The sequence below is a fragment of the Aythya marila genome (genome assembly GCF_965140915.1).
Source record: "Aythya marila genome assembly, chromosome: 24".
Taxonomy (NCBI): Eukaryota; Metazoa; Chordata; class Aves; order Anseriformes; family Anatidae; genus Aythya; species Aythya marila.
The window spans coordinates 250,180-274,247 of NC_139065.1; the positions used below are offsets into that span (position 1 = coordinate 250,180).

Here is a 24,068-nt window from a genome sequence, read left to right on the forward strand (position 1 = left end):
GGGCGGGAAGGGGCGGGGCGGGCGCCGTCCGGGGGCGGGGCGGGCCCGGCGCGCAGGCGCCGCGGGGCGGAGGCGCGGGGTTGGCGCAGGCGCGGGGCCGGGCCGGGCCGGGCGGGCGGGCGGGCGATGGCGGGGCCGGGGCTGGTGGCGGGCGAGGTGGTGGTGGACGCGCTGCCGTACTTCGACCAGGGCTACGAGGCGCCGGGCGTCCGCGAGGCGGTGAGTGCGGGCCGGGACGGGGCCGGGGCCGGGGCCGGGGCCGGGGCCGCGGCCGCGCTCCTGCCTGACGCCCCGCGTGCGCTAGGCTGCGGCGCTGGTGGAGGAGGAGACGCGGCGGTACCGGCCCACCAAGAACTACCTCAGCTACCTGCCGGCGCAGGACTACAGCGCCTTCGAGGTGAGCGGCCCCGGCCCCGGCCCCGGCCCGCGGCGCCGCCCCGCGCCCCTCACCGCCGCTCTCCCCGCAGACCGAGATCATGAGGAACGAGTTCGAGCGTCTGGCGGCCCGGCAGCCCCTGGAGCTGCTCAGCATGAAGAGGTGAGGGGCTGGGGGGGGGGGGGGGGGGGGGGGGCCGCGGGGGGCGGCTGGCGGCCGGGGCTGAGCGGGCGGGCGCTGTGTTCCAGGTACGAGCTGCCGGCCCCGTCCTCCGGCCAGAAGAACGACATCACGGCCTGGCAGGAGTGCGTCAACAACTCCATGGCACAGCTGGAGCACCAGGCCGTCCGCATCGAGAACCTGGAGTTGATGTCTCAGCACGGCTGCAACGCTTGGAAGGTGTACAACGAGTAAGGCGCTCCCCGACCTGCTGAGCCTGGCCGAAGGGCTGGCTCTCAGTTGTCGTGTTTTCCGTGCAAGGCCGGTGGGAATCTTTAGGATGCATCCTGGAATAACGGAGTCCCTCTGAGAGAGCTGCGTGTGGAAGAAAGGAATGCTAATCTGAAAGAAAAGGAGTTTTCTCTGTGGCCAAGAAGTACCCTGTGATTCCATAAATCTCAATCCTGATTTTTTTCAAGTTACAGTTTTGGTGGCAGACAATTGGTAATGGGCTTTAACTACGGATAACTAATGGGAATAACGAGTCCCCATGAAATGGTAATTCAGCAGCTGAAAATAAAAGTGACGTGCTGCTGATCTTCCTCACCCTGCAGCCATTTAGTAATAAAGTTGTAAAAGCTATGAAGAGTTCTAGAAAGTGTGGTTGCAGGAATCTCCAGAGCTATTTCAGGCAGAGAACGTAAATGTCTGCTTTTAAGAAGGGTTAGCTTCACTTTTAAGTAATGGTATAGACAAAAGGAATGTGAAGCTTACCTTTTGTGAGAAGGCAAAGGGTTGTTTACCTTAGGAGAAGGGCATTAGGTAGAGAATCTTTTAAGTTACGTATCAGGAAGAGAAAGGAACTGCTTCTATTCTAACAGTTTGATATGGGGGGGGGGGGAAAGCTGGTTACTGGTAAGTTTACAATGAGAATTAAAAGACAGACAATAAGTTAACGAGATGTTTCCATACAATTCTGCCGATAATAGTGCAAACTAACAGTGAAAAACATGAAAATAAAAAGTGATTGACTAATGGATGTAGTTTTATGATATTGTCTGATGGCAAGGGTTGAAAGTAGTGATTAGTGAAGGTTTACATCTTAAAACTGCACGTATTATGATTTGAATGTCTTTGTATCGTTCCCTTCAGGAGTGAAGAGCACAGACTGGTGAGGCCAAGTCTTATACTTGCCTTTAGTGACGTGCTGCCTGTTTAAAGAGTTAAATGGCAGGTTGGGTAAATGGGGCTGATCTAACAATTACATGTTTTGCTAATGCTTTGCTTGCATTCTGCTATTAGGCATCTGGTTCATATGATAGAACAAGCCCAGAAAGAGCTTCAGAAGTTGAGGTGAGTCATTGGTTTTCATAGTCTCATACTGAGGTTGGAAGGAATGTGGAACGATATCCCCCCCCCCCCCCCGTGTACTTGTGTATCAGCTGCTACAATGGTCAAGGGAAAAAAGATCCACCCCTTCCCCAGACTATGACATTTATAATACCTGTTGCACTCAAAGTAGGTATGGTTTGATTTGATTCTGTCTGAACATGTGCTCTGAAGAAAATGAATTCTGGTAGGATCCTCTTAGAAATGCAGTTGTGTTTTCGTTGCTGATATGCTTTTAACGCGCGGTTGTCTCAGGGCATGCTGGCTGATATTGAGTTAGTCCTGTCATTTTTAAAGTGAATGCTTTAACAAGTTTACAGAGGTGAAATAGTCAAAGATGGTGGTTGTATATTGAAGTGATGTACCTTCATAACTTTGTCTGGACAGGATGCGATGGACTTAGTAAGTAAAGCTTTCAGATATGCGTAAATTACCATCATTTGCAACCTGAAGATAGGGCTGTATACCGGTAGAAGGTGGGGTTGTATAGCCAAGTCTTATTTTTTATTGGTGTTTGGGTTATCTGTGATTAGTGTCTTAGAATCATCATGGAAAAGGAGCTCAAGTTGGGAAAGTTAAAGGAGCACCGTGGTGTTGTGTAAGGAGGCTAACAGCAAAAGTAACTTGGTCTCTAGGTAGTTCCAAGTATTCTTTCTGTACTTCCCCATCGATTCACTGAACAACTAAATTTTTTTAATGGTTAGCAGATCCGCTTTTCTGACTTCTTTCAGAACAAAACTGATTTTCTGTTCCCTGCATTGTGCCAATAGTGGTAGACTTGAATGTTTGAAGTTTTGGTTGTAGTGGGATGGATTTCTTTTGTGTATTTTTTTTTGTTGTTTTTTTAACTTACATCAGGGTTCTGGATGCTGGTACTGTATGGTGGTTAGGACGTTGACTGCACAAGTGCTTTCTGGTAGTACTTCTAGAGCACTGTATTTCAAGCAGCAGATATTACAAATTTTAAAGAAATGAGGCAAAAAAAAACAACAACTAACCAAAACAAAAAAATGTATTTTTTCTTCCAGGAAAAACATCCAAGATCTGAATTGGCAGCGAAAGAACATGCAGCTCACAGCTGGGGCTAAGCTACGAGAAATGGAATCTACGTGAGTATCTCGATTTTTTTCTGTTAAATCTTCCATGGATTATATCTCCTGTGTGAAATTCCTTCATGCAGAGCATCAGTTATCTTTCAGTACTATCCTAAGAAGCTATCATGTGAACAGTGTTGCTTTTCGTAAGAAGCTATCATGTGAACAGTGTTGCTTTGCACAGGGTTTTAAAAGGTGCCTAATTCAGTTACTGATTACAGTTACTGTGGCTGGGTGAAACTGTGGCAGATGCAAGGAGAGCTTATTGGCTGCTTGAAATTGTGTAAAACGTTTTTCTTAAACTTTTCCATATCTAAATATGGAAAATCTGGTTTTGAGCCTTTTTTTCTTATAATCTAGTAAATGAAATATTTTATAGTAAGGCTCAATGGGGTTGAAATCCCGCCTTTTGTCACTGTGTTTGTTCCAATGGCCGTTGATTTCTCACGTGCTGAGCAAAACGCTGCGGTATTTGGTGTCGTCCCGAGCACTTCCCGTCCTGTTCCTTTGGTTTTCAGACAGGACCGTTACACTCCACGTAGCACTGAAAGCCTTCTTCTCCTCTGCTCCCTTCCAGGTGGGTGTCTCTCGTCAGCAAAAACTACGAGATCGAACGGACGATTGTGCAGCTGGAAAACGAGATCTCGCAGATCAAGCAGCAGCAGGGGGAAGCCAACAAGGAGAACATCCAGCAGGACTTCTGAGGGCGCAGCCCGCTCCCGGGGCCGCTTCCTCTTTCTGTATTTCCCCTTCTGCCCCCAATAAACCTCCTTCTGTTCCGTTCCGTTCCGTTCCCTGCGGCCCCGGGGGGGGGGGGGGAGGCTCCGCTGGGCTCCGCCGGGCTCCGCCCCGTCCTGCCGGCGATTGGCTGAGCTCCCGCCGCTGCGGGCCAATGGCGGCTCGCTCGGCAGCGCGATGACAGGTGCGCGCGCCGCCCCGGCCGGCCCCGCGTCACGGCCCGCCTCCCCCTCACCCCCCCCCGCGGAGCCGTCTCGGCCGCGCCTGCGCCAGCCTAGGCCCCGCCTCCCCGCCGGGGAGCGCGCACGGCGCGTGGTGACGCCGCGCGTGCGCGGAGCGGGGAGCTGGGTTCAAAGGAGGAAACATGGCGGAAAACAAAGGAGGCGGCGGCGGCGGCGACGGGGCTGCCGAGGCCGGGCCGGGCGGCGGCGGCGGCCCGGAGCCCGTGGCCGCGTCCCCCTCCGGCGCCGCCCCGCCCGCGCCCGCCGCCGCGCCCCCCGAGGAGCGGGACAGCCCGGGCGCGGCGGCGGCGGCGGCGGCGGAGCGCGCTCTCGGGGAGGCCGAGGCCGAGGCGGCGGCGGGGCCCGGTGCGGTCCCGGGGCCCGGCCCCAGCCCCGTGCCCCCGCTGACGCCGGCGGCGCCCGGGCCCTTCTCGCTGCTGGACACCTGCGCCGTGTGCGCGCAGAGCCTGCAGAGCCGGCGCGAGGCCGAGCCCAAGCTGCTGCCCTGCCTGCACTCCTTCTGCCGCCGCTGCCTGCCCGAGCCCGAGCGCCAGCTCAGCGTGCCCGCGCCCGGCGGCGCCAACGGCGACATCCAGCAAGGTGAGCGCGGGGCCTCCCCCCCGCCCCCCTCCCAGGGGAGCCGCTCGCGGCCCCGGCCCCGCGCGGAGGGCGCCTTCGCCGCGGCTGCGGCTCCGGGGGCTGGGGCCCGCGGCGTCCCGGGGGCCGTGACGCCCGGGGGCCGTCCCGCGGCGCTCGTCGCGGGTGGCGGCTGAGACTTGGGAGCCGGCCTGCCCGCCCCGGCAGCGTAACGCGAATCGCGGCGCGTGTTCGTGCGCCTGGCTGCGGCTTTCGGGGCTGCTGCCGCAGAGGCGCGTCTTTGAGGAGGTGCTCAAGTGTTCGGGGCTGCAGCGCTAGAAAAAATCCGTCGGAGTGAGCTCCAGTTCGGCGTTGTCACGGTATTACGTGTGCTGCTGTCCTGCCTGCGTGCCCGGTTTCCTGTGCCGGTGGGCTCGCCGTGTGTGTGCTGTCCAGCCGTGAGTAACTTTGGCGCGGTGGAAGAAGTGTGGATTGCACCTTCCAGGTGCTTTTGTTGAAATCGTAGCTTGAATCTTGTATCGTTCTAGTTCACATGTTCAGGAATGCAGTGGAAAAGCTTCTGGAGCTTTTAGTGGAGTGACTTGTGTGCTGTGGCCTACAGACCATGCCAGAGCTCTGGCGAATGGCTTTTCAGCTCTTAACTGGGCCCTGTGGTCACTAGGACCTTGTTTGGTGACAGCTTCCTGCTTTTAGCAAGGACTGGAGTCTTTCCTGTGTTGCGCAGTGATCTGTTCACGGGAGGCTCTCAAGTAATAAACCTGGCTTTCTAGTGACTCTTTCCTCCAAGCTGTTCAGAAGCAGTTCATCTAGGATATGGGTCTGAGAAGGTCCTGTGCTTTCTCTTTTATAAGGCTTTGAGTGTAGTTTATAAATACGGTAACTAAAGCACTCAGTTGGTCTTGCGATCCTTCTTGTTAAATTCCAGAGTTTATATTCTGTGTGACATGCATTAACGAGAGGTATAGAACTTGTCAATTTAGGTTTATTATACTAGTAATTAGGAGGATGATTGGAGTACATCTGTTAGGGTACAAGTGCAGGAAGAACATGAAGTATGCATGACGTAGGATGTCAGTTCTCATTGTGTATTTTAAGAATGCTCGATTGCAATGCTTTGGTGAAATAAGGCTTAATGTCTTGGTCAAAAACTTACAGATGACGAGAGCGAGGTGTGCGTAGGATCCGTGCCAGCAGAGATGTGTATGTGCCGTCTGTTGTGGTACGTGAGCGCATGGACATACCTATTAGTGCAGCAGGTCACTAGAGAACGAAACGCTGATTAACCAGAACTGCTGAGGTGCGGTTCTGTCAACGTCTCTCTCCACATATTGTAAATGGGATCAACTGAATGGCACACAAAATGCTCATCAGTAAATCAGGTTAAAAAAAAAAAAAAGGTATTCTCAACGTACGGAGAAGTACCGTGCTGCTTAGTCATGCAGGTTCATTCCCTGTTGGCATAGATTGTGTTAGTCATGAATCCTGGTGTTACTTCCACTTCTGTAGTTTCCTTAACTGTGAGCAGATGTTTTTTCATGGAGGAAGAATTAATGGAAGGTAGTGCCCGTAGCTGTACCTGGAGTAGGTTGTATGTAACTGCAGGCTATCCCTGCTGGATTATATGCTGTACGTGCATCTACACTTTCCTGCTCTTTTTTTTTTCAGCGTGTCTACTCCTAGTTAAGAGAGCTATAAATGCAATGGAAAAGTACTGCATTTTGCTTTTGATATTTTTCTCGTGGTTTTCTTAGTTTCAGATTTTGCTCCCTAAGAATTGTCAAGCGCTTCAAATAGTAAATATGTGTATTATTGGTTAGTAACTGAGGGAGCTGCTTACTGGGAGTTGAGTGCAAGTTGGGTACCCACAGAGTAGTTCTCTGACAACAGCGTGGCACTGCTCTGAGAGAAAATTGTACGAGTGCTTGGAGGCAGTGGTTGCTGGTGGTCTGTATTGGCACCTCCTCTACCCTGTTGTCACTCCTTTGAGTCACTCTTATTCGCTAGCAAATACAGAAGAATGGTCTTAGTTCCTGAAAGTTTAGAAACGCTGACCAAACGTAAAAACAACTATCCAGAGTTGTGCCTTGCTGCGTTAATAAAGATGTAACTGGTAGGTTCGTGTCTCTTGCACTGGTAAAGGAGAATCTGTGCTGTTTATGTTGAAAGAAATCAGAAGGCTTTGTGTTTATGTATTTTTATGTTAGGTATTTAACACACAAAATTGTGTCTTGTAGTCAGTTACTTTGTAAGTTGTCAACGTGCATTTTGTTTGGTGAGTAGATGATTTCTCAATGCCTGGTGTTTCAGCTGTCCAACTGTACTGTTCTTTCAGGTTGAATAGAAGCCTACAATAAAATGCCTTGTCTTTGTGTTACAGTATTCTGAAATATGCTTATTTTTAAGATAAAGATTTCAGAGGGTTAAAGGTACTGCAAAACAGTTTATGCACCCGCAGCTGCTGCTTTTCGTGGGAATATAGGTTGTTTAGAGTTTTTACTGAGGTATTTACAATCTTTCTTAAGAAGATTATCTCACTACAGGGAATGTGTGTTTCTCCCAGTTCCTTGTGAATATCGCAATCTGGCAAGCCTGTGTTAGGCTGAAAACCTGAAATGGAGCTACAAGATGCTTTCAGAGACCCTAGGAAAACATAGAAAATGGGTAATGTGAACGTATGTATAGTTTGAGGAACAATACATTTAATTGTGCTATGGAATACATAGCACAAATTGTTCTGAGATGATGAATTCAACTCCCGTACCCAGGGTTTGTGTATTTAGAAACAGTGTATTAAATGACACCTTAAATTATGAAATAACTATTTTTTGCCTTTAGAAGGAGAAGATAAAAATGATGCTACATCCACACGAATATCACTTAAGTTTGGTAGTAATCTTGTTCTCAGTAAGGAAAGTTGAAAATCAGGACCTGAAATAGACTGTTTAAACTATGCAAACATGGGTCATCTTGGCTTCAGGGACTGTCAGTACTCATCGCCTGACCTCTCAGGGCTCTTCAGCTTTCCTGTGCTTATGAGCGAGAGCCATCAGTGTGTTCTGGAGCCCAGCGAAGGCTGAATCCTGGAAGAATTTCTATTCATGTCCTGAAAATCTTGGTATGAATTAAATTTCAATCTCAATTAGTAAAGTATTTTAAGATAAAATCTGTTGTTTGAGGACATTCTAGGGTGGTTTTTGTTTTGGTTTGTTTTTATAATATTATAGTTGTCTGCAACTCTTATAAATTTATATTCCTTATTAAATATTATGTGTTAGTTCCACGCATGTGTAGTAATGATATAAGCAAGCATTGTTTGCATTAAAAAAAAAAATAAAAAGGGAGTTAGAAGTGGAACTTGAAAGCAGTTAAACTTTTTATATTCAGACAAATGGCAGTCTGATGGTGTCTTTCGCTTTACCTGTGCGGTTATTTTCTGTGTCAAATCTGTGAAACTAGAACAGGGGCTTTGATGTGTGGCTATTCCAGAACGTGTATTTGAACATTTAAATTTCTGGCAGAAGTGAGTATTTTGCATGTGCAGTAACCACTATTGATGCTGTCAGCCAATAAATGAAACCTGGCAGCAATTCATTCCTCAGAGGACCGCGCACATGCCAAGTTTGAGCTTAAAACGGAAGTTTGAGTTGTTAGATTGCACAAGTGCTTGCAAATATTTCCTGAACTGTGAAGCTTTAACATCGCTATAACAAGGTAAATATCTGAAAGGATTTGGGAGTTACTTATAGTTACTTAATGCTTTTGTGTTGGGAACCAGCCTGATACCTGTCAACCAAAATAAAAACTGTGTTTAAAAGCAGGTGTCTGGAATGATGCTGTTCTCTCAAATAATAGTAAGGGTTGTGGAAGATTGGTGACTTGGCTGTCTGTGGATGTTTTGATAAAGCCTTAGGTTAGCTCTAACCGATGCAGTAACTATCAACAGGAAACCTAATCTGTTTGTTTCTTTAAAATTGACGTTCTTGAAGGAACAGGGAATCAGAGCAGGTGGTCAGGGATCTGCAGGTGTCTTGCTCAGCCTCTTGCCAAGCACAGGCGCAGTTAGAGGAGGGTTGGTTAGGGCCTTGTCCACGTGAACTGTGACCGTCTACGAGGACGGTGATTTTATGGCTTCTCTGATGCGTTATGGCCATCCTTGTTGTAATACGTCAAACATTAAGGTGACACACGTTCTCCCTTTCCTCACTTGTACCTGTTACTCCTTCCACTGCACGCCTCCGGGAGGAGCTTGGCTCTGCCCCTGTGAGCCCCGCTCCCTGAAGTCAGGAAGCTGCAGGCAGCGGCGAGGTCCCTGGCACGGTGTGAGCAAAGCCGTTTGCTCCAGCCGTAACCTGTACGTGCTGGGTTCCAGCCTTGATCACCTTGGCTGCCGCTGCTGGGCTTGACCCTGGTCTGTGAGTGTGTGTGCTGTACTGGGAAGTCACAAACTGGACCCAGTACCAGTTGTGGTCTCCCAAAGCGCTCAGCAGGGGAAAGGATCACTGCCTGGGCCTGTTGGCTGTATGGCTGATGCAGCCCATGATGCTCTTGGCCTCTTTTCTTGCAAGGACATGCTGTTCACTTCAGTCAACTTGTTGTCCACAGGTACTTAAAACATTATATTTTTGTGTATTAGAGTAAAATCAAACATAATTTTTATATTTAGGCTATGGATTTGCTTGAATATTGTGAAAGTACTAAAGGATTGAAAAAGATTTTCATCTTACAGACCAGAACTTATGCGGAAGGAGCTGGATGTTAATTAAAGATACGAATTTTAGTATGTAAGTAGGGATGTTTAGGAATGCAAGTGTTTAGGCTCAATTTCTGGATAATCAGGAAGAGAGATACTTTGAATTTGATTTTGAACTGCTGGAAAGACTCTGCAGGTTAGCACACCCATGGAAGGGATCCAGCAATGAATGGTGCAACTGAAGTGCAAAGTACTTCTGTAGCACCTTATCCTTTGATTGTGGATGTTTTCACTTGGGAGTTACGTTACGTCTGGTTGCATTTGTTCTGTGAGTATCTTCACAAATGCTGACTCATTAAAAGCAAAGATAGGAGGCATTTTATGTGAATATGCCATTTGTGTTTCTTCAGCATCAGTGTTATTCCTAAATGAATACACTTTGTTGGCTGTGCCATGGGGTCACTGTGGTGATCACATGTGAGTGCTGCTTTTTGTGATAAAAGTCCCCAGTTTCACCCATACCTGGGTTGACCTGAGGGGAAGCAGTTGCATCACATGCTGTTGCTGAAGTGCGTCTCAGACTCCTGACTTATGCTCTAATATTTGTCTCTTGCTCATCAGCTGCTCCCTTGGTCAAAGTTCTTGGCTCCTGAAACCGTCCCCCTTCTTGTTTTGGACGGTCTTAAACACTCGGTGAGACGTCCTGCGTGCCAGTGCTCTGTTCAGAAGCGTGTGCTGGTGGCACAGGTACGAGTGCATGGGGTTATCACACCTTCGCTGATGGGTAAAAACTGCTATCATTTACTTATCTTTCAAAAAATGACAATTAAGTACCCTTAATCAACGAGGAAAAAGAGACCTGTAAATGTCTGCCTAAGTAGGTGTCTGATGGCTTGGTGTTGGATTACTCTTACATGATTTACTTGGTATTGCATGCGTTCTTCCAGTCTTACCTGTTGTGATTTGCTGCTGTTTGGCTTCACGTGTTCATGTACAAAGTGACTAAGCTGCATCCTCTTCTGTTTGGAGGAGAAAAGGTGGGAAATCTCCTCAGGAACATGCTTAAAAGAAACAATGACATTCTGTTGAAAATAACCTGGTGGCCCTGCGCTGCACGGTGCGAGTGGTGATCTCCTTGCTGCCAGCAGTGCCCTTTGTCCTGTTGCCCGAAGGCTGTCGTGGAATTACAACTCGAGGGGTTTTGCTTCCCATTGTTGCTTCTTTTCTGTAAGGTTTACAAGGCATTTGGTTAAGCTGTTGTGTGTTCGCTTTAAGTTGATCACAGTGCATACGGATCCTTGAGTTCGGAAGCCTCTGGTAACAGTAAGCTCAGTTGCTGTAGCCAGGATCAGGTTTTCAGAGAGCAGACAAGTGGTCGTGGCTAGCTGTGGCTGTGTCCCCCCTCCTGGCTTCCCCTTTGCTGCCTGCCAGCCCCATGGTGCTGGAGGCTGCCGGCTGGCGTCCCTCCGGCCTTTGTAAAGAGACCTGGGGAGGGGGCAAGGGGAACGGGCGAGGGGAGCGCAGGGCGCAGGTCTGGCCAGGAGTCCTGAGCTGATGCTGCCAGCTCAGAGAGCCTTGCCTTGTCTGCACGTGGTCTCTGAAGCACCTAAGGAACACCCAGGAGGGAATTTCTGGAGGTGTGGGGTTAGGAGCAAACGTGATTTAGAAAATTCCATCTTTTATTCCTTCTTGTGCAAAAGCAGTAGAGCACGTACTGTTAGTGGGCAGAACAGGCCTAGCAAAGCTGTGCTGGGGACGGATCAGCCGATTTCAGCGTGTTAGAAGTGCTCAGAGTAAGAATTCCACAACATCAGGCTGGAGTGGGCATAACATCCAAAGGCTTGACATAAGCTTTCACTAGAAAAAGTTTTTTCTAGTTTGCTCCTACGAGATAGGAAGCATAGGGAATCAAGCCTTTTCACCTCCATCTCTGTGAAAATGTGTGTATTAGGACTAAAAATGTTTTTCAATATTAAATTCCTAATTTAAATTGACACAGAAAAATCAAGTAGTAAGTTCTCCTATAGTATAACTAGGAAGATATGTTAATATTATTTTTTATTTAACATAAGAATTTTCGTGGGTTGTAGCCTGGTCTATCTACTTGTTTACATAAATATTTGAGCCTTAGCTTGTCCCAAAATATATTCTCATAACATTTTTATCATTAACTTTGTTAGCTCACAAATTATCTTATGTTTTGACATAGATAAGGATTTCTCCCCATTTCTCTTTTCTGTAAATGCTGTTTCATCGTTATTTTCCCTGTTTTTCCTTCTTCCCTCAAAATTAGAGTTGTCTGTATTTTTTCAGCGGTGCAGTTTGGTTTCTAGTACTAATGATGCATTAATTTGGTTTATATTAGATTAAAAGATTGGGATACGTCAAGTGAGTATGAGTTGTACAAAAGCTCGTGTAATATTAGAAAGCTATCAATATAATAATTAATATAATGACATAATAGTAATTGAGATGTGAAAATGAAGTCATATGCTGAATGAGAATGATGAGGCCTTTTCGGAGGATTGTGATTTTCATCTCCTTTGAGAGATGGTTAATGCTGAATAAGGAACACAATCATCAAATGAACGATGTGCATTACAGGCATCCTATTGCTGCAAGGCTGCCGTGAGCTCCTCACATGCAAGTATGCCTTTACCCAAATAGGATTCTATTTACTAAGCAGTCTCTTGTGTCTAGGGATTATTGTAGTTAAGGTGAAAATAAATGTCACTGTGGGAAAGCAAGCATCTTCTTGAATACACTTCTCTAATCGTATTTCAATAGAACCTTGCACGCGACTTCTATTTAGGACTCAGATCTGCGTGCTCCAACCTCAGCAAGCAGGGGTCTTGTGGATTTGCCTCCAAACCTCTTTGTCTCCCTCTGCCAGGTGCAAAGTGCTGGCAGCACCTTGAATCAATGGGTTTGAATGTATGGGGGCAAAAAGCAGGGGTGTGGCTGTGAGTACAGCGTGTGCAAACAGCTCTTCCCCCTGTCCTTTGGGACAGAAGCAGTGGACAGGGTGGAAGTACCATGGTCAGAATCCAGCCAGTGAGTTGTCAGATGGATCTCTCACTTCTGGCAATGAAAGCCTTCAGTGATTGTCTAGTTCAAAAAAGAAAACAAAGCCCACCTTAGGGAAGTGCTTTGCATCTGTAGAACTTGACTTATGCTTCGTAGAGACTAGAGATCTTGGGCTTCATTTTTTTTTCTGCAGTATTTCCTGTGATTAAACCACAAGAACACTAAAAGTCAGCTTTAGCTGTGGTCTGGTTTAGATGGAATGGTTTTAATGGTAAATGTTTGAAAGTTTTGTTCTGTAAGTACATCTGCGTACAATCTGATAAGTGGCTTTCATACAGTGTTCACTGAAATAATCTTCTTTCAGGAGTAAGAAAATCTCAAGATTCTGCATGTGGGTGAGACTTCATTGTGTATGTGGAAGCTCTTGTACGTGGAGGGACTGATGCTGGTTTTCACATCTCGCTCTTGAAGAGTGTGTGGTTTGATGAGATAGGGAATTCTTAGTTGGATTGTTGCTCTGCAAGAAATCATTTGTGTTCTGAAGAGATCATTGTTAATTTTAACACTTGGAAAAATAATAATTAACTACTAATATAATTAATCTTCCTGAAATAAGATCCAATGTTATAACTGCATATCCACAAAGGAGTTTTACATCATTTAATTACACTTACTTTTCAAAGCATCACATGTCCCATTGTACAAAAATCCTCAAACACTTTGAAAGCATCTCCTTGAAAAAGGTATTCCCAATGAACGTGTAGGAACTTGGTTTGAGACTGGATGACGTTTCTGGGAAGGAAGAGATAACTGCCACCTTAGTGCTACGTAAGTGTTCAAACATTAAATGGAGGTGGTACCTAGAACACCTCTAAATGTTAACTTGGTTCCTGCAGTAACTTCTTTGAAGTTCAGCTGAGGATTTAGAACTGTGATTTAACAAGTATGGAGGAAAACAAAGTAGACCTTTGAAGAGTACCAGAAAGGAACTAGTTGTCTTGATACCTAGTGTTCAAACTGTGTGTGTGTGTACATTTGTATGGATATATGCAAATTGGTTGGGTGTTGCCAAAAGGCAGGTGCAGTTGGCCCAAGAAAACTTTTTGGTAGAAACTTACACGTTTATTTGCTATTATTTCTGCCTTCCCTGCAGAATGTTGCTTGAAAAAATCCTGAAACTTTCATATAGGGCATAATGCCATATCTGCCTCCCCAGCCTGGTGGAAATGGGCTGTTAGAAAATATCCTCTGGTGTATCAGGGAGACTATTGTGACACTGTAGTACTTTGTAGATGTTTTCTTGAATGTCACTGAAGTCATACCTCATGATGTGGGCACACTTCTCTTAGTGCTTATTTTGAGACAAATTGGACAATAGATGGTTACAAAAAGTAACAAAGGGATGTCTTGAGTATCACAGGAAAAAAAAAAAAAAGGTTAGGAAAAACAAATTGTTTTCCCAGAAGCAAGGTGTGGTGATTTTCTTGGTTATATTTTTTTGGTCTTGTTTGTTTGTGAAAATCTGTTGCATGATGTATAAATTATCAAAACTTAGTTTCTTCTGAACAGGTGTGTGTGTGGTGCTAGGGTTTTCTTGTTTGTTTTAGTTTTGAGATGTTTCATTTTGTTTTGATTTGTTTGTGAAATCTGTTATACATGAGTAACAACATGTTTTTTAAGGGTAAAATCAATTTTGGAATCTGTGTTTACCCAAGTGAAAGAAGCAGTCTGAGGGTGTTGTGTTCATTCTCGCCGTCTTTTAAATTTGGGCTTGATGGTTTTCCCATTCATTTTCTTAAAACTAGGAAATATTTTCTGTGTTGCAGTTGGTGTAATCAGATGTCCGATATGCCGCCAAGAATGCAGACAGATAGATCTGGTGGATAACTACTTTGTAAAAGACACATCAGAAACACCAAGCAGCTCTGATGAGAAATCAGAACAGGTATAACACTTTCCTGCTTGCCAGAATTCACGTGCTATTTTTGTTCCTGTGTTACGTTAATGCTTTATAAGAAAATTATGGTAACTGACTTTAATTCCCCTTGTAGGTGTGCACAAGCTGTGAAGATAATGCTAGTGCTGTAGGATTTTGTGTGGAATGTGGGGAATGGTTGTGCAAGACCTGCATAGAAGCTCATCAGCGAGTAAAATTTACTAAAGATCATATGATCAGAAAAAAAGAGGATGTATCTTCAGGTGAGTGTTTTGGTATCACTGTAGGAAAAATATTTTTTCTTTGGCGCATGTGAAGAAAGAGAGGGAGGATTATTTAGATACCCACCAGCTGCCTGGCTTTCCTGAAAGACTCGGGAAAAAAAGCTGCCAGTGCAAAACTAGTAGTTCTAAAAGTAAAGGAAAAATAAATTTTAAACTGAAATGGCTTATTTGCTAATACTTTATACCGTTTGATGTTCTTTATAGAAACTATGCTAAGCACAGAAGAAATGTAATAAGACTGTCATATTTAGAAAGGATTTTGATCAGGTCTTAATGATCCTTTTACTTAATAGAATAAATAACTAAACGGAGTGGTTGGAATCTGGAGAGCACTGACATCATGCTAGTCATATCCACTGGCCAAGGAAATGAAATTATCCATTTTGCTGTACTTTGTTATAAGGAGCTATTTTAATTCACCCAGCGGAAAAGTATATACAGATAAGCTTACATTCGTATTCAGTATAATGGTACGGTTACATTGATATTGCTGTGTAAATGTGGAATTTTAATTCATTTTTAGGTTTTATCTCTTGGTTAGCAGAAATTAACAGACATAGTGGGTAGGCTGCTTGTTTAAGCATGCAACTTTATTAGGAGATTTTAATTCCTAAATTATCATTTGACTATATAATTTGCAACTGACTGAAATACTGTGGAAAACATTCTCAAAACAGATGAAAGGTTGCTCCCCCTTTTTGTAAAGGGGATAGGTTCAGATTTATTCTCTCTCTTCAGCTAAAATAAATACGATCTTCATGATTGTTCTTCATGATTGGGCCATTTCAAAGGAGTAATACTGCATTGCTTTCTGTCACTGCTTTTGGGAAAATTGTATTATTAGTTAGAAATTTTTAGTTCCTGAGCTTAGTTCCTGTGGATGACAACCTTGTTTCACTCGCTCTCTCAAATAAACTTAATTTTTGGAGAGGCTTCTCTGTATGTCTTGCTGGGTATTGTTTCATATTACATTTAAATGTATTAACCCTAATAAGCAATAACCAATTAACATAAAATCAAATGACAGGGTGCTACAAAGGATTACTGACTTCTTTCATTAGGGTTGTCATATTGTGACTGTCAAGGTGATAATATAGCCCCTTTTATGCTTCTGTAACCTGAGTGAGGAGGTGCCCCAAAATAACTGTTCCAATGTAGTAAGCTTCCTACTAGAAATTCGTGTTGATGTTTATGGAGATTGAATGTGGCAAAAATGTAACCTTCCTTTAGCATACAGCCATCTCTAGAAACTGTTGGTTGTGGGGAAAGGCTATTCATTACTTGCTCAGCAAAGCTTTTTCCCTTGCTTGTCAGACTGTATGGTATGCCTTGGGGACTTCAAAATTCAGTTAAGGAGCGTCAGCTTTAGATTCATGAGCTTTCTTCCTTTACAGCAATTTGCGTGATATAACAAGCTTCAAAAATGTTTGAGACTACAAGGAAGACATTTGTGTTTACTTGTTTTAAACCTTACCTGATCTATCTTCCAAAAGCTGCTTTCATCTGGGTCAAGCTCAAAAAAGCTATAGAAAACCATGTATTTTAGTAAATTCATGACTGTTTTTTGGACAATAAGTTCTATGTGATTAAGTAGATAAGTTACTCGGTTTAGTTGGAGTTTAAGTAACTCTAAGACTGGTTAATAATGTCGCCTTGCATTTATCACTTCAGTTGCATATGACTTAATGAGCTTTATAAAGATTTTGAAGTGATAATATAGAAGACCTATGGGTGTTTGATAGTATAAAAGTTTGAGAGGTTTGGTCCATCCTTTAGAGTGTCAAAGTGGATATTGCATGCAATTTAATCTTTAAATGTGTACGCAAGCCAAATGATTGTGTACAAACAGGCCTTGTGTGCTTACAGGTGGCAGTGTCTTTTTGAATATTTTTGGTAGGGAAAGAAATTCCTTCTTCCATCTCAGTACAACAGAAGTGAGAACAGCTATAAAACACTGGCACTGTAAATATTTTAGTGAAAACATTCACAGGAACTTTAGAACAGGTCTGTCGTTGTCTTTGAATTCTTGGTTGTTACTTACTTAGCTTGGAAGTTAGTAGTTTTGCACTTCATATTGTCTTAAGTTTTGTTTTAAAATGCAAAAATGGTTTGTTTCTAAAAACAGAGGCCGTGGGAGCATCTGGTCAACGTCCTGTTTTCTGTCCTGTCCACAAACAAGAGCAGTTAAAACTTTTCTGTGAAACATGTGACAGGCTGACATGCAGAGACTGTCAGTTACTGGAACACAAAGAACACAGGTACTCACATTACCATGTCTTGTTTCCTGTGGTGTGCTTTCTTAGAGGAAGAAATGACATTGGTTTCAAACAGTGTTTCTAAATACTGTTGTATGTACTCTCTGTCAGATTGAAATGATCCCGTGCAGAGGAGAACCTGTGTGCAGTGCTGAAAACTTTTAAGTGATCGATTAGCTGAGCAATGTCAGGTGTCTTAGGACTGGACTCGAAACAACATCCTCTGAGGTGATTTGGTGTGATTAAGCTGTTACCTAGCCTGCCATTCACCAGTCACTATGTTCAGGACGCAAGTAAAACACTTAAATAGGTGTTAGAGCCCTGAACACCTGGTGCTATAAAAAAGCAAAAATGATACAGTGAGTCACAGATGTGGTAATTTTTTGAAAGGCTGTATTTTATTATGTGGTAGTCATTCAATTTAGGGTGAGTTTTGTAAAGGGAAGGAATACATTTTGCAGCATAGATTAATGTATTTTTCTAATACAGAGGGGGGAAAATGGAAGAAAAATGGCTTTAGTTGGTTTAAAGTTGCCTCATTCCAACAAAAAAGAAAGTATGGGTTTTGTCTCAGGAGCTTGCTTTTTTCTTGCTGCTAGAAAAAAGTTTGAACCTCTCTTATGATGCTTTACAATTTACTTCTCTTTAGCAACTCATATGTTTGAAAAAGCACTTGGCAGTGATATAATAGAAAACCAGGGGAGGAAGTACATATCAGCAACTTGCAGCACTGCTTTATATAGGTGCTCTACAAGTAACACTTCTCTAAAGGTGCTTGACATTATGATGCAGTACAGAATTTACCATTTTTATTTTTTTTTTTTTACTGGAGCAGTGATTAATCTCGTAGGCTGCGAGAGCAGCCTAATGGAGAATTTTCACCTTTAAAATTAGTACCATTTAGAATATTAAATTCAAATATTCCTACTATGTTCTTTCGTAGGCTTCATCATAAATATTCTGAAGGCACTCCTGTCTAGAAAGTGCGGTCTCCTAGGATTTGTTAACTAACATTTTCTAGTTTCTTTGCAACCCTGCCTTGTGCTTGATGCTAACTGATTAATAATCCATAAATGGATTTTAATTTTTTTGTACTTATTAATTCTTTCAATAAGAGAAGATAATGCTTTGCTATTAACATGCTTTGTTGTAGAAGAATATTCTTTTAAAAACTTTTATCTGAATTACAGGTAATTAGGGTGGCTGCTTCTGTCTTGAAGTAAAACCGCTTTTTATGAAGTTCACCAAATCACTGAGGGAAAACCATGCCAAGTGGAAACAATGATTGATTTTAATCTTCTATTTACTTCTTATTTGACATCCTACTAGTTTGCAACAAATGAGGATGTTGAATCACTGTTTCAGTAGCAACATGGCACAGTGATCAGAATTTCAAGTGAAAGAATTGCTGGTGATGCAGAAAGCTGACAAGCTTTCAGCAGCCTAATGGAGTGGGATTCATCTCTAGTGTAGGTAGTTTTTAGTTTGCATACTTTGGAAGCTTAGATGTAAGCTTCTAACATTGAAACTGAGGAATGTAAACTCATTGTTCAACCCTGTCCCTTGCTGCTACAAACAAAATGAACAGGAGCACAGCTGTGTCTTCTCTAAAGAGAAGTCACAAGACTTCTCTAAAGTTTCCTCTGCTTAAGGCTCTGTTATCATAACTGTGAGCTGTTTGGAACTGAGAAACAGTGTTACTAGAAATTTGATCATATATTCAGTCTTTTCCCGTTATATTAGATTGTAATGTTATAGATTTTGATACTACTTTTTAATAAATTTTGATTTAAAATAAAATTGCAACTTTCATTTCAATGGTTGTTGCAAAGAAAGCACAGGTTACTTCTGCGCAACGTATGAGATGCTTCACTTTTATTGTAGGAGTTTTCTGCCCATTTAAATGTTGAGATTTACTATAGTGAAGAAGGGAAGACATCTGTCTGTTACTAAATTATACTTGAACATGAAGTTTACTGTACAGACAAGAATTGGCAAATAACTGGTAGGAATCCTGGCTACTGGGGGGAATCTTGATAGTTACACAGTTGACAAGAAAGAATTGAAACTCTTGGAGCTGCTTAATTCCCCCCTGTCATTTTCAACCTAGCCATTTTGTTTCTGTTGCATTGTTAATTCATCTTGTGATGTGTGTTAGGAAAACGTGTTTTCATGAATTTCTCATGTTGTAGCTACTTGCACTGTTTTAAGGTAAAATAATACCTTAAAGAAGCACCCTGGAATCAGTAGCTGTTTGGTTGTGCATGGAAGTGAACAAAATGTTCCTCACTTGGAAGTACCTTTTACAAAAAAAAGATTTTAATAGGATTTTATTTTTTTTTTCAAATTAAACTACTTTAGTCAAATTTGAGCAGTATAATCTCAAGTGAAAAACCTTTCTTGGGATCGGATTTTTTTTTTGTATAAATGTACGCTTATTTTTTGGCTGTTTTTGTTTAATGAAAGAATATAACTTTAAAGCTATTACTGCATTTTCCTCATCTACTGTTTCCAAAATCATTTGTCAGACTCTAAAGATTCTGATACCTCTCTTAGCTGGTCTTCCATAGCTTGATATCTTGTGGAAATGATGCGGTGTGTTGCCTCCATGTGTAGATGAAATTAAGAAGTGACCCACAGAGATCCAGTCTTCTGGACATTAACAGAAGATTTTATTGGTACTGAAACATTTTGCAAATTGATCTGGATACATGCAATTTGCTTTTTTTCTAATTTCAGTCATATTTTTTTCAAAATTTGCATGGGAGCTAATAGCTTTACATCTAAATTAGGAATCCTTGTCTTCAGCACATTGCTCCTTGGTAACTGAGATCTTCTTTTGCATGTGAAAAGGTATCAGTTTCTAGAAGAAGCTTTCCAGAACCAGAAGGGTGCAATCGAGAACCTGTTGGCCAAACTTCTTGAGAAGAAGAATTATGTAAATTTTGCAGCTGCCCAAGTTCAGAACAGGTAAATAATCCAAAATGATTAACTGTAACTATTACATTGTAATGTTTTCTGCCTATGGCGAAGATTTTCTGGCTTCACTGAGAATTCAGTGAATTTCTGCAGAATATGATTGGATTACATAAAGGTTATGATTATCTGCTGAGCCAAGTGCAGGTGAGATGCTAGTTTTCTTTGAAACATTGTGGGAAGATGGCTGTGGTGGTTAGTAGCAGGAGGCATAGTATAAAGTGCCTGACAATGCATTTCTCTTTTTTAGGATAAAAGAAGTAAATGAAACTAACAAACGAGTAGAACAGGAAATCAAGGTGGCCATATTCACGCTCATCAATGAAATCAATAAAAAGGGAAAATCTCTCTTACAGCACCTTGAGGTACAGTCAATAATAAAAGTAATAGTGTTGATTCATTGTTCCCAATCCCCTGTTGAGAACTCTCATTCCATATTTGAAAACTGTTTGGTGTGAGCGCAGGTTTTACAATACTAATATTGCCTGTGAATGATGTGTTCTTGGAAGTTTATGGAAGTTGAACGGAAGTGAAATTCCCAGCTAGCGTATTTTGAATAAATAATGGTATTATCTGACCTATTCAAATCTCTGAAAATTTAACTTATGATTATATTTCTATGAATTTTGAAGAGAGGATGTACATCATAAGTATTTAGTTTATAGCATAATGCTTGTCTGCCATGATGTGACTGAAAAAATCTAAGATCAAATTAATGAGAATAGATTTATTTTGGTTAAGGAACTGTTATTTGGCAATGAAATTGAGTTTTCCTGGAATAAAAGAGGATTTGATCAGGAGTGAAGTAAATAATTTATACAAGTAATTATGTGAGAATTTTTGCTTTTCTTGTTTTCCTAATATTTGTTACAGCCTAGAAAAATCCCTTTGGGAACTTTATTTTTTGTGAGGTTGTAATAGCTGCTTGATCATGTACTGTTAAATCTGAAGATTTGGTGCTGCCACCCAGACTTTTTCCATGAGATTTTCAGCTGGCAGATTATCAAAGGTTGAGTATTTCTCAGAAGTGAGGCTGCTAAGTTTATCTGCTGTGTTGAGGAGGTATTAAATGGCATTCTTCTGGTTGGGATAGGGGCCTGGTGTTCAGAGTGCCTGGCCACCTCTGTTGCTGTCTCTTTCTGCAGCTCTTGTGGTGGCAACTGCAGGAATGCCAGGGCATCACCCAGTACTGAGCTGGCACTTGCTGGGTCCTAGTCTGGGTCACTCCCCTGTCATGCTGCCATGACCCTGGCGATATGAGGAAGAGGGAACTGATCTCATTTTATTAGTTGAAACTTTCTTGGGATAAAGCAGAGGTTCTTACTTGAGCCCACTCTTTTCCCTGCATTTTGATACGTATAGGAAGAATGATAGATTGAAATAATAGAGAATTATTACCTGATGGTTTTAGCTACTCTGAATATAAGCTTTAGTATAAGCTTATTTGCTTGTGACATTTTTCTGTTATGCTGGGAGGACTGTAATAGTGGTTTATCTTAATCTGGAGTCTTCATCGTAATAAAGTTTTTATCTCTTCATAGAATGTAACAAAGGAGAGGCAGATGAAGTTAATACAACAACAGAATGACATCACCGGTCTTTCGCGACAAGTGAAGCACGTGATGAACTTTACTAATTGGGCTATTGCAAGTGGCAGCAGTACTGCTTTACTGTACAGTAAACGACTGGTAAGGAAACATCCTTCAACTTGTACGGTACAGAGAATGCTTACTCAAAAGAAGTATCATGTAGCTTCACTAGATTATATCCAAGGAAGAGAAAATGACTTGTTTGAACATCATTTAAAAAAAACAAAAAGAACACTCCCATAACAATGGAATATATTTCCCCAATTGTACAACATGTTTCATGTGTAAATTAAGGACATAACAGTTTTATTGTAGGAGTGAGGTAAAGCTCTGTAAAGGCACCTCAGTGTTTCACTTGAGTCATTGCAGAAACTATGTAAAAGTACTTTTCATAATCCTTTGGATACTGTTAAAAAAAAAAAAAAATTAGTTGTATGGTTTATGGTTTTTGTGGTAAACTGAGTGTCTTTTTTAGGCTACTAACAAAACACATGACTGGTCCTTGTTGGTGACTGAGAAGTCTAAACTTGCTGGGCAAGGGCACTCTTAACATTCTCAGTCTTTATTTTGTTGTAATCAACAGTCTTGTTTTTGCTTTCCATTAGATAACGTTCCAGTTACGTCATATTTTAAAGGCACGTTGCGATCCTGTCCCAGCTGCCAATGGAGCAATACGGTTCCATTGTGACCCTACATTCTGGGCAAAGAATGTTGTCAATTTAGGTGAGAAAATTCTGACTGTTTACTCTCTGTTACTTGAAAAACTATATTGAGCTAGAGGTGCTCATCAAATATGAATGAGTTGGAGTGCAATGCATCTCTTAATGCAGAAGAGCAAAACTCTATTGATGTTATCCGTATCGTTATCCATATAGTCCTGATTACCCTCCTTGTCTTGCTCTCTCCTATTACCAAAGCTGCTTCTACAGCATTTTTGGTTCCCAATAGGAATGGTTCTAGAAATGGCCCTTTTCCATCCTCTTTTTAAGGTTGTTCTAATGGTTACAGTGCAATATGCTTGTGCTAAATGAGTGCTTCAGTTTCTGAAAGGAGCATTTTTGGAAGTAAATAGAATCAGTTTTGCCAATGTGAGCTTCATATTTATCTGCATGTGGGTTATGTACAAATGTGTTGGAAGTTGTGTGAACAAACATAATTAGAAGGACAGTTGATAGGGTCTTGAGTACCAAGCCAGTCCATGTTATTGCTGGAAAGGTAAGTGAATTCAGAAGCAATGTTTAATTAGTTTTGTGTTCTAAGATTTCTGACACAATTATAAAGGTAAAGAAAAAAAGAAAGCTTTAAAATGAGAAATGGCTTCTGTTCATGTGTGCATGCAGTGCTGTTTCTTGCAGTTCCCACAGCAGTAAGTTACAGCACCATAGCTGTAACTTTTTGTATATTTGGTAGTTTTTCTCAGTATACCTGTTTATTCCCTCTTTTCCCTAAAGCATTAGCTGCCTTGGGAATGTGTAATATTTTTGATGAGAGGGAGGAGCTTGGAGGGATTGTTCTGCACGAGCGCTTAGTGACAGCTGGGATCACTGAACATGCAGTTATGATTACTGCACATAGCTGACTGCTGTTAGATGCAGTAATACATGTGCTCTTGTGACAATGTAAGGTACTTAATATGTTAGCCTCTTTATTATTCACTTACCCTGCAGCAATTTAATATCAGTTTGTTTTTTTCATATGAATCCCACTATTATTTATACTTTTCAGAGAACAGGTTTTGAATGAAAGAAAAGGTGAACTAGAGTGGGGAGAGTACAGTGAGACAGAAGTATTTATTGGCATCTGTTTTCTGTTCCTAGTATTCTAGTAGAAAATTTGATTAAAATATCACCTTTTTGATACTTTACTGATGCTTTTGTGTGTATTCACTTTTTGCTCTAAGTCCACTAGCCAGATTTGCTGTTTCTGTCCTTAGTCGAGGAGGTTTATGTTCACAATAAACTTTTCATCATGTCAATAATGTTTTAAAATTGATGCTGTTCCTTTGTGGCCAGTTGCTCAAGCAATTTTTGAGTGTTGTTAGTCTTGGGGATTAATCAAGAAGGAAAAAGCAGTGCTTTCAAGAACAGAGCATCAAATGTTTGGCTAGAAACCAGGCAGAAAAAAAAAGCTTATATAGGAAGTAGTATAGAAACTACCTACCTTGTTAAAAAGCTACATGCGGGTTCCAATGAGTATACGTTCAAAGTCAAAAATCATAATTTTGCCCTTGCCTTTTAAAAATGGGATTAGACATATGTAGAGGCAATATGGTCCATCCAACTGTATCAAGGCAGTACCCGGTTTTAGCAGTATTTTGTGTTATGCTGGTAGTATATCCTCTTCTTAGAGTCATGCAGTGACGGGACACTCTTCTCCCTTGATATCGTTTCCCAGTCTTTGCTTCCATACTTACGGAAACTTTATGCTGAATGTGTTGCTGTTTTTTTTTTTTTTTTTAAGATTATGTCTCTTGTCTTGTGTGATTGTGGTGAACATGAAGAACAGTCATGTCTGTTTATGAAGCTTTGCAATTACAGTTCTTTCAGTCTTTCCTCACATGTCATATTTTTAGTTCTGTAACTTGTTCTCTGGGTTTTCTTTTTGCTTCTCTCTCGTGTATGGTTATGGAGACTTAATAAGAAAATTCAAACTTAAACTGCCTTGTTACTGCAGCTGTCAAAAATCATTTAGAAACTTCTGACTATTCTGCGTTTATTGACCTTTGAATGATAATGGA

General features: G+C 42.2%; 2 protein-coding genes across 6 annotated transcripts in view; both read left to right on the forward strand.

Annotated features, from left to right (window-relative positions):
• The first annotated feature begins 100 nt into the window (after positions 1–100).
• On the forward strand, positions 101–3,798 carry BCAS2 (BCAS2 pre-mRNA processing factor). Its single transcript, XM_082778307.1, has 7 exons — positions 101–219; positions 305–397; positions 468–538; positions 625–786; positions 1,838–1,888; positions 2,953–3,033; positions 3,596–3,798. Exons 1-7 carry the CDS (start codon positions 127–129, stop codon positions 3,720–3,722), a joined length of 678 nt encoding a protein of 225 aa, XP_082634433.1. The 5' UTR covers positions 101–126; the 3' UTR covers positions 3,723–3,798.
• Positions 3,799–4,033: 235 nt separating this feature from the next.
• The window catches only part of TRIM33 (tripartite motif containing 33), a 36,056-nt gene continuing 16,021 nt past the window's right edge, over positions 4,034–24,068 (forward strand). For 3 of the 5 annotated variants that reach the window (XR_014319001.1, XM_082778273.1, XM_082778274.1), the window contains exons 1-8: positions 4,036–4,577; positions 14,118–14,236; positions 14,343–14,490; positions 16,637–16,769; positions 19,620–19,736; positions 19,993–20,107; positions 21,284–21,430; positions 21,937–22,054. Coding sequence is in view for 4 of the 5 variants with exons in the window: in XM_082778273.1 (XP_082634399.1) it covers positions 4,121–4,577; positions 14,118–14,236; positions 14,343–14,490; positions 16,637–16,769; positions 19,620–19,736; positions 19,993–20,107; positions 21,284–21,430; positions 21,937–22,054 (1,354 nt within the window). In the remaining variant the exon portion in view is untranslated. Of the gene's footprint in view, positions 4,578–14,117; positions 14,237–14,342; positions 14,491–16,636; positions 16,770–19,619; positions 19,737–19,992; positions 20,108–21,283; positions 21,431–21,936; positions 22,055–24,068 lie in introns of all 5 variants that reach the window. The other 2 variants (XM_082778276.1, XM_082778275.1) reach the window with 1 other exon arrangement.

What these genes read in the sequence shown, in the direction of transcription:
- BCAS2 (XM_082778307.1), top strand. Translation starts at nt 127, where the DNA reads ATGGCGGGGCCGGGGCTGGTGGCGGGCGAGGTGGTGGTGGACGCGCTG. An exon ending in CGCCGGGCGTCCGCGAGGCG is followed by an intron (nt 220 to 304) that starts GTGAGTGCGGGC and finishes CGCGTGCGCTAG; the next exon opens with GCTGCGGCGCTGGTGGAGGA. An exon ending in GCTTGGAAGGTGTACAACGA is followed by an intron (nt 787 to 1,837) that starts GTAAGGCGCTCC and finishes TTCTGCTATTAG; the next exon opens with GCATCTGGTTCATATGATAG.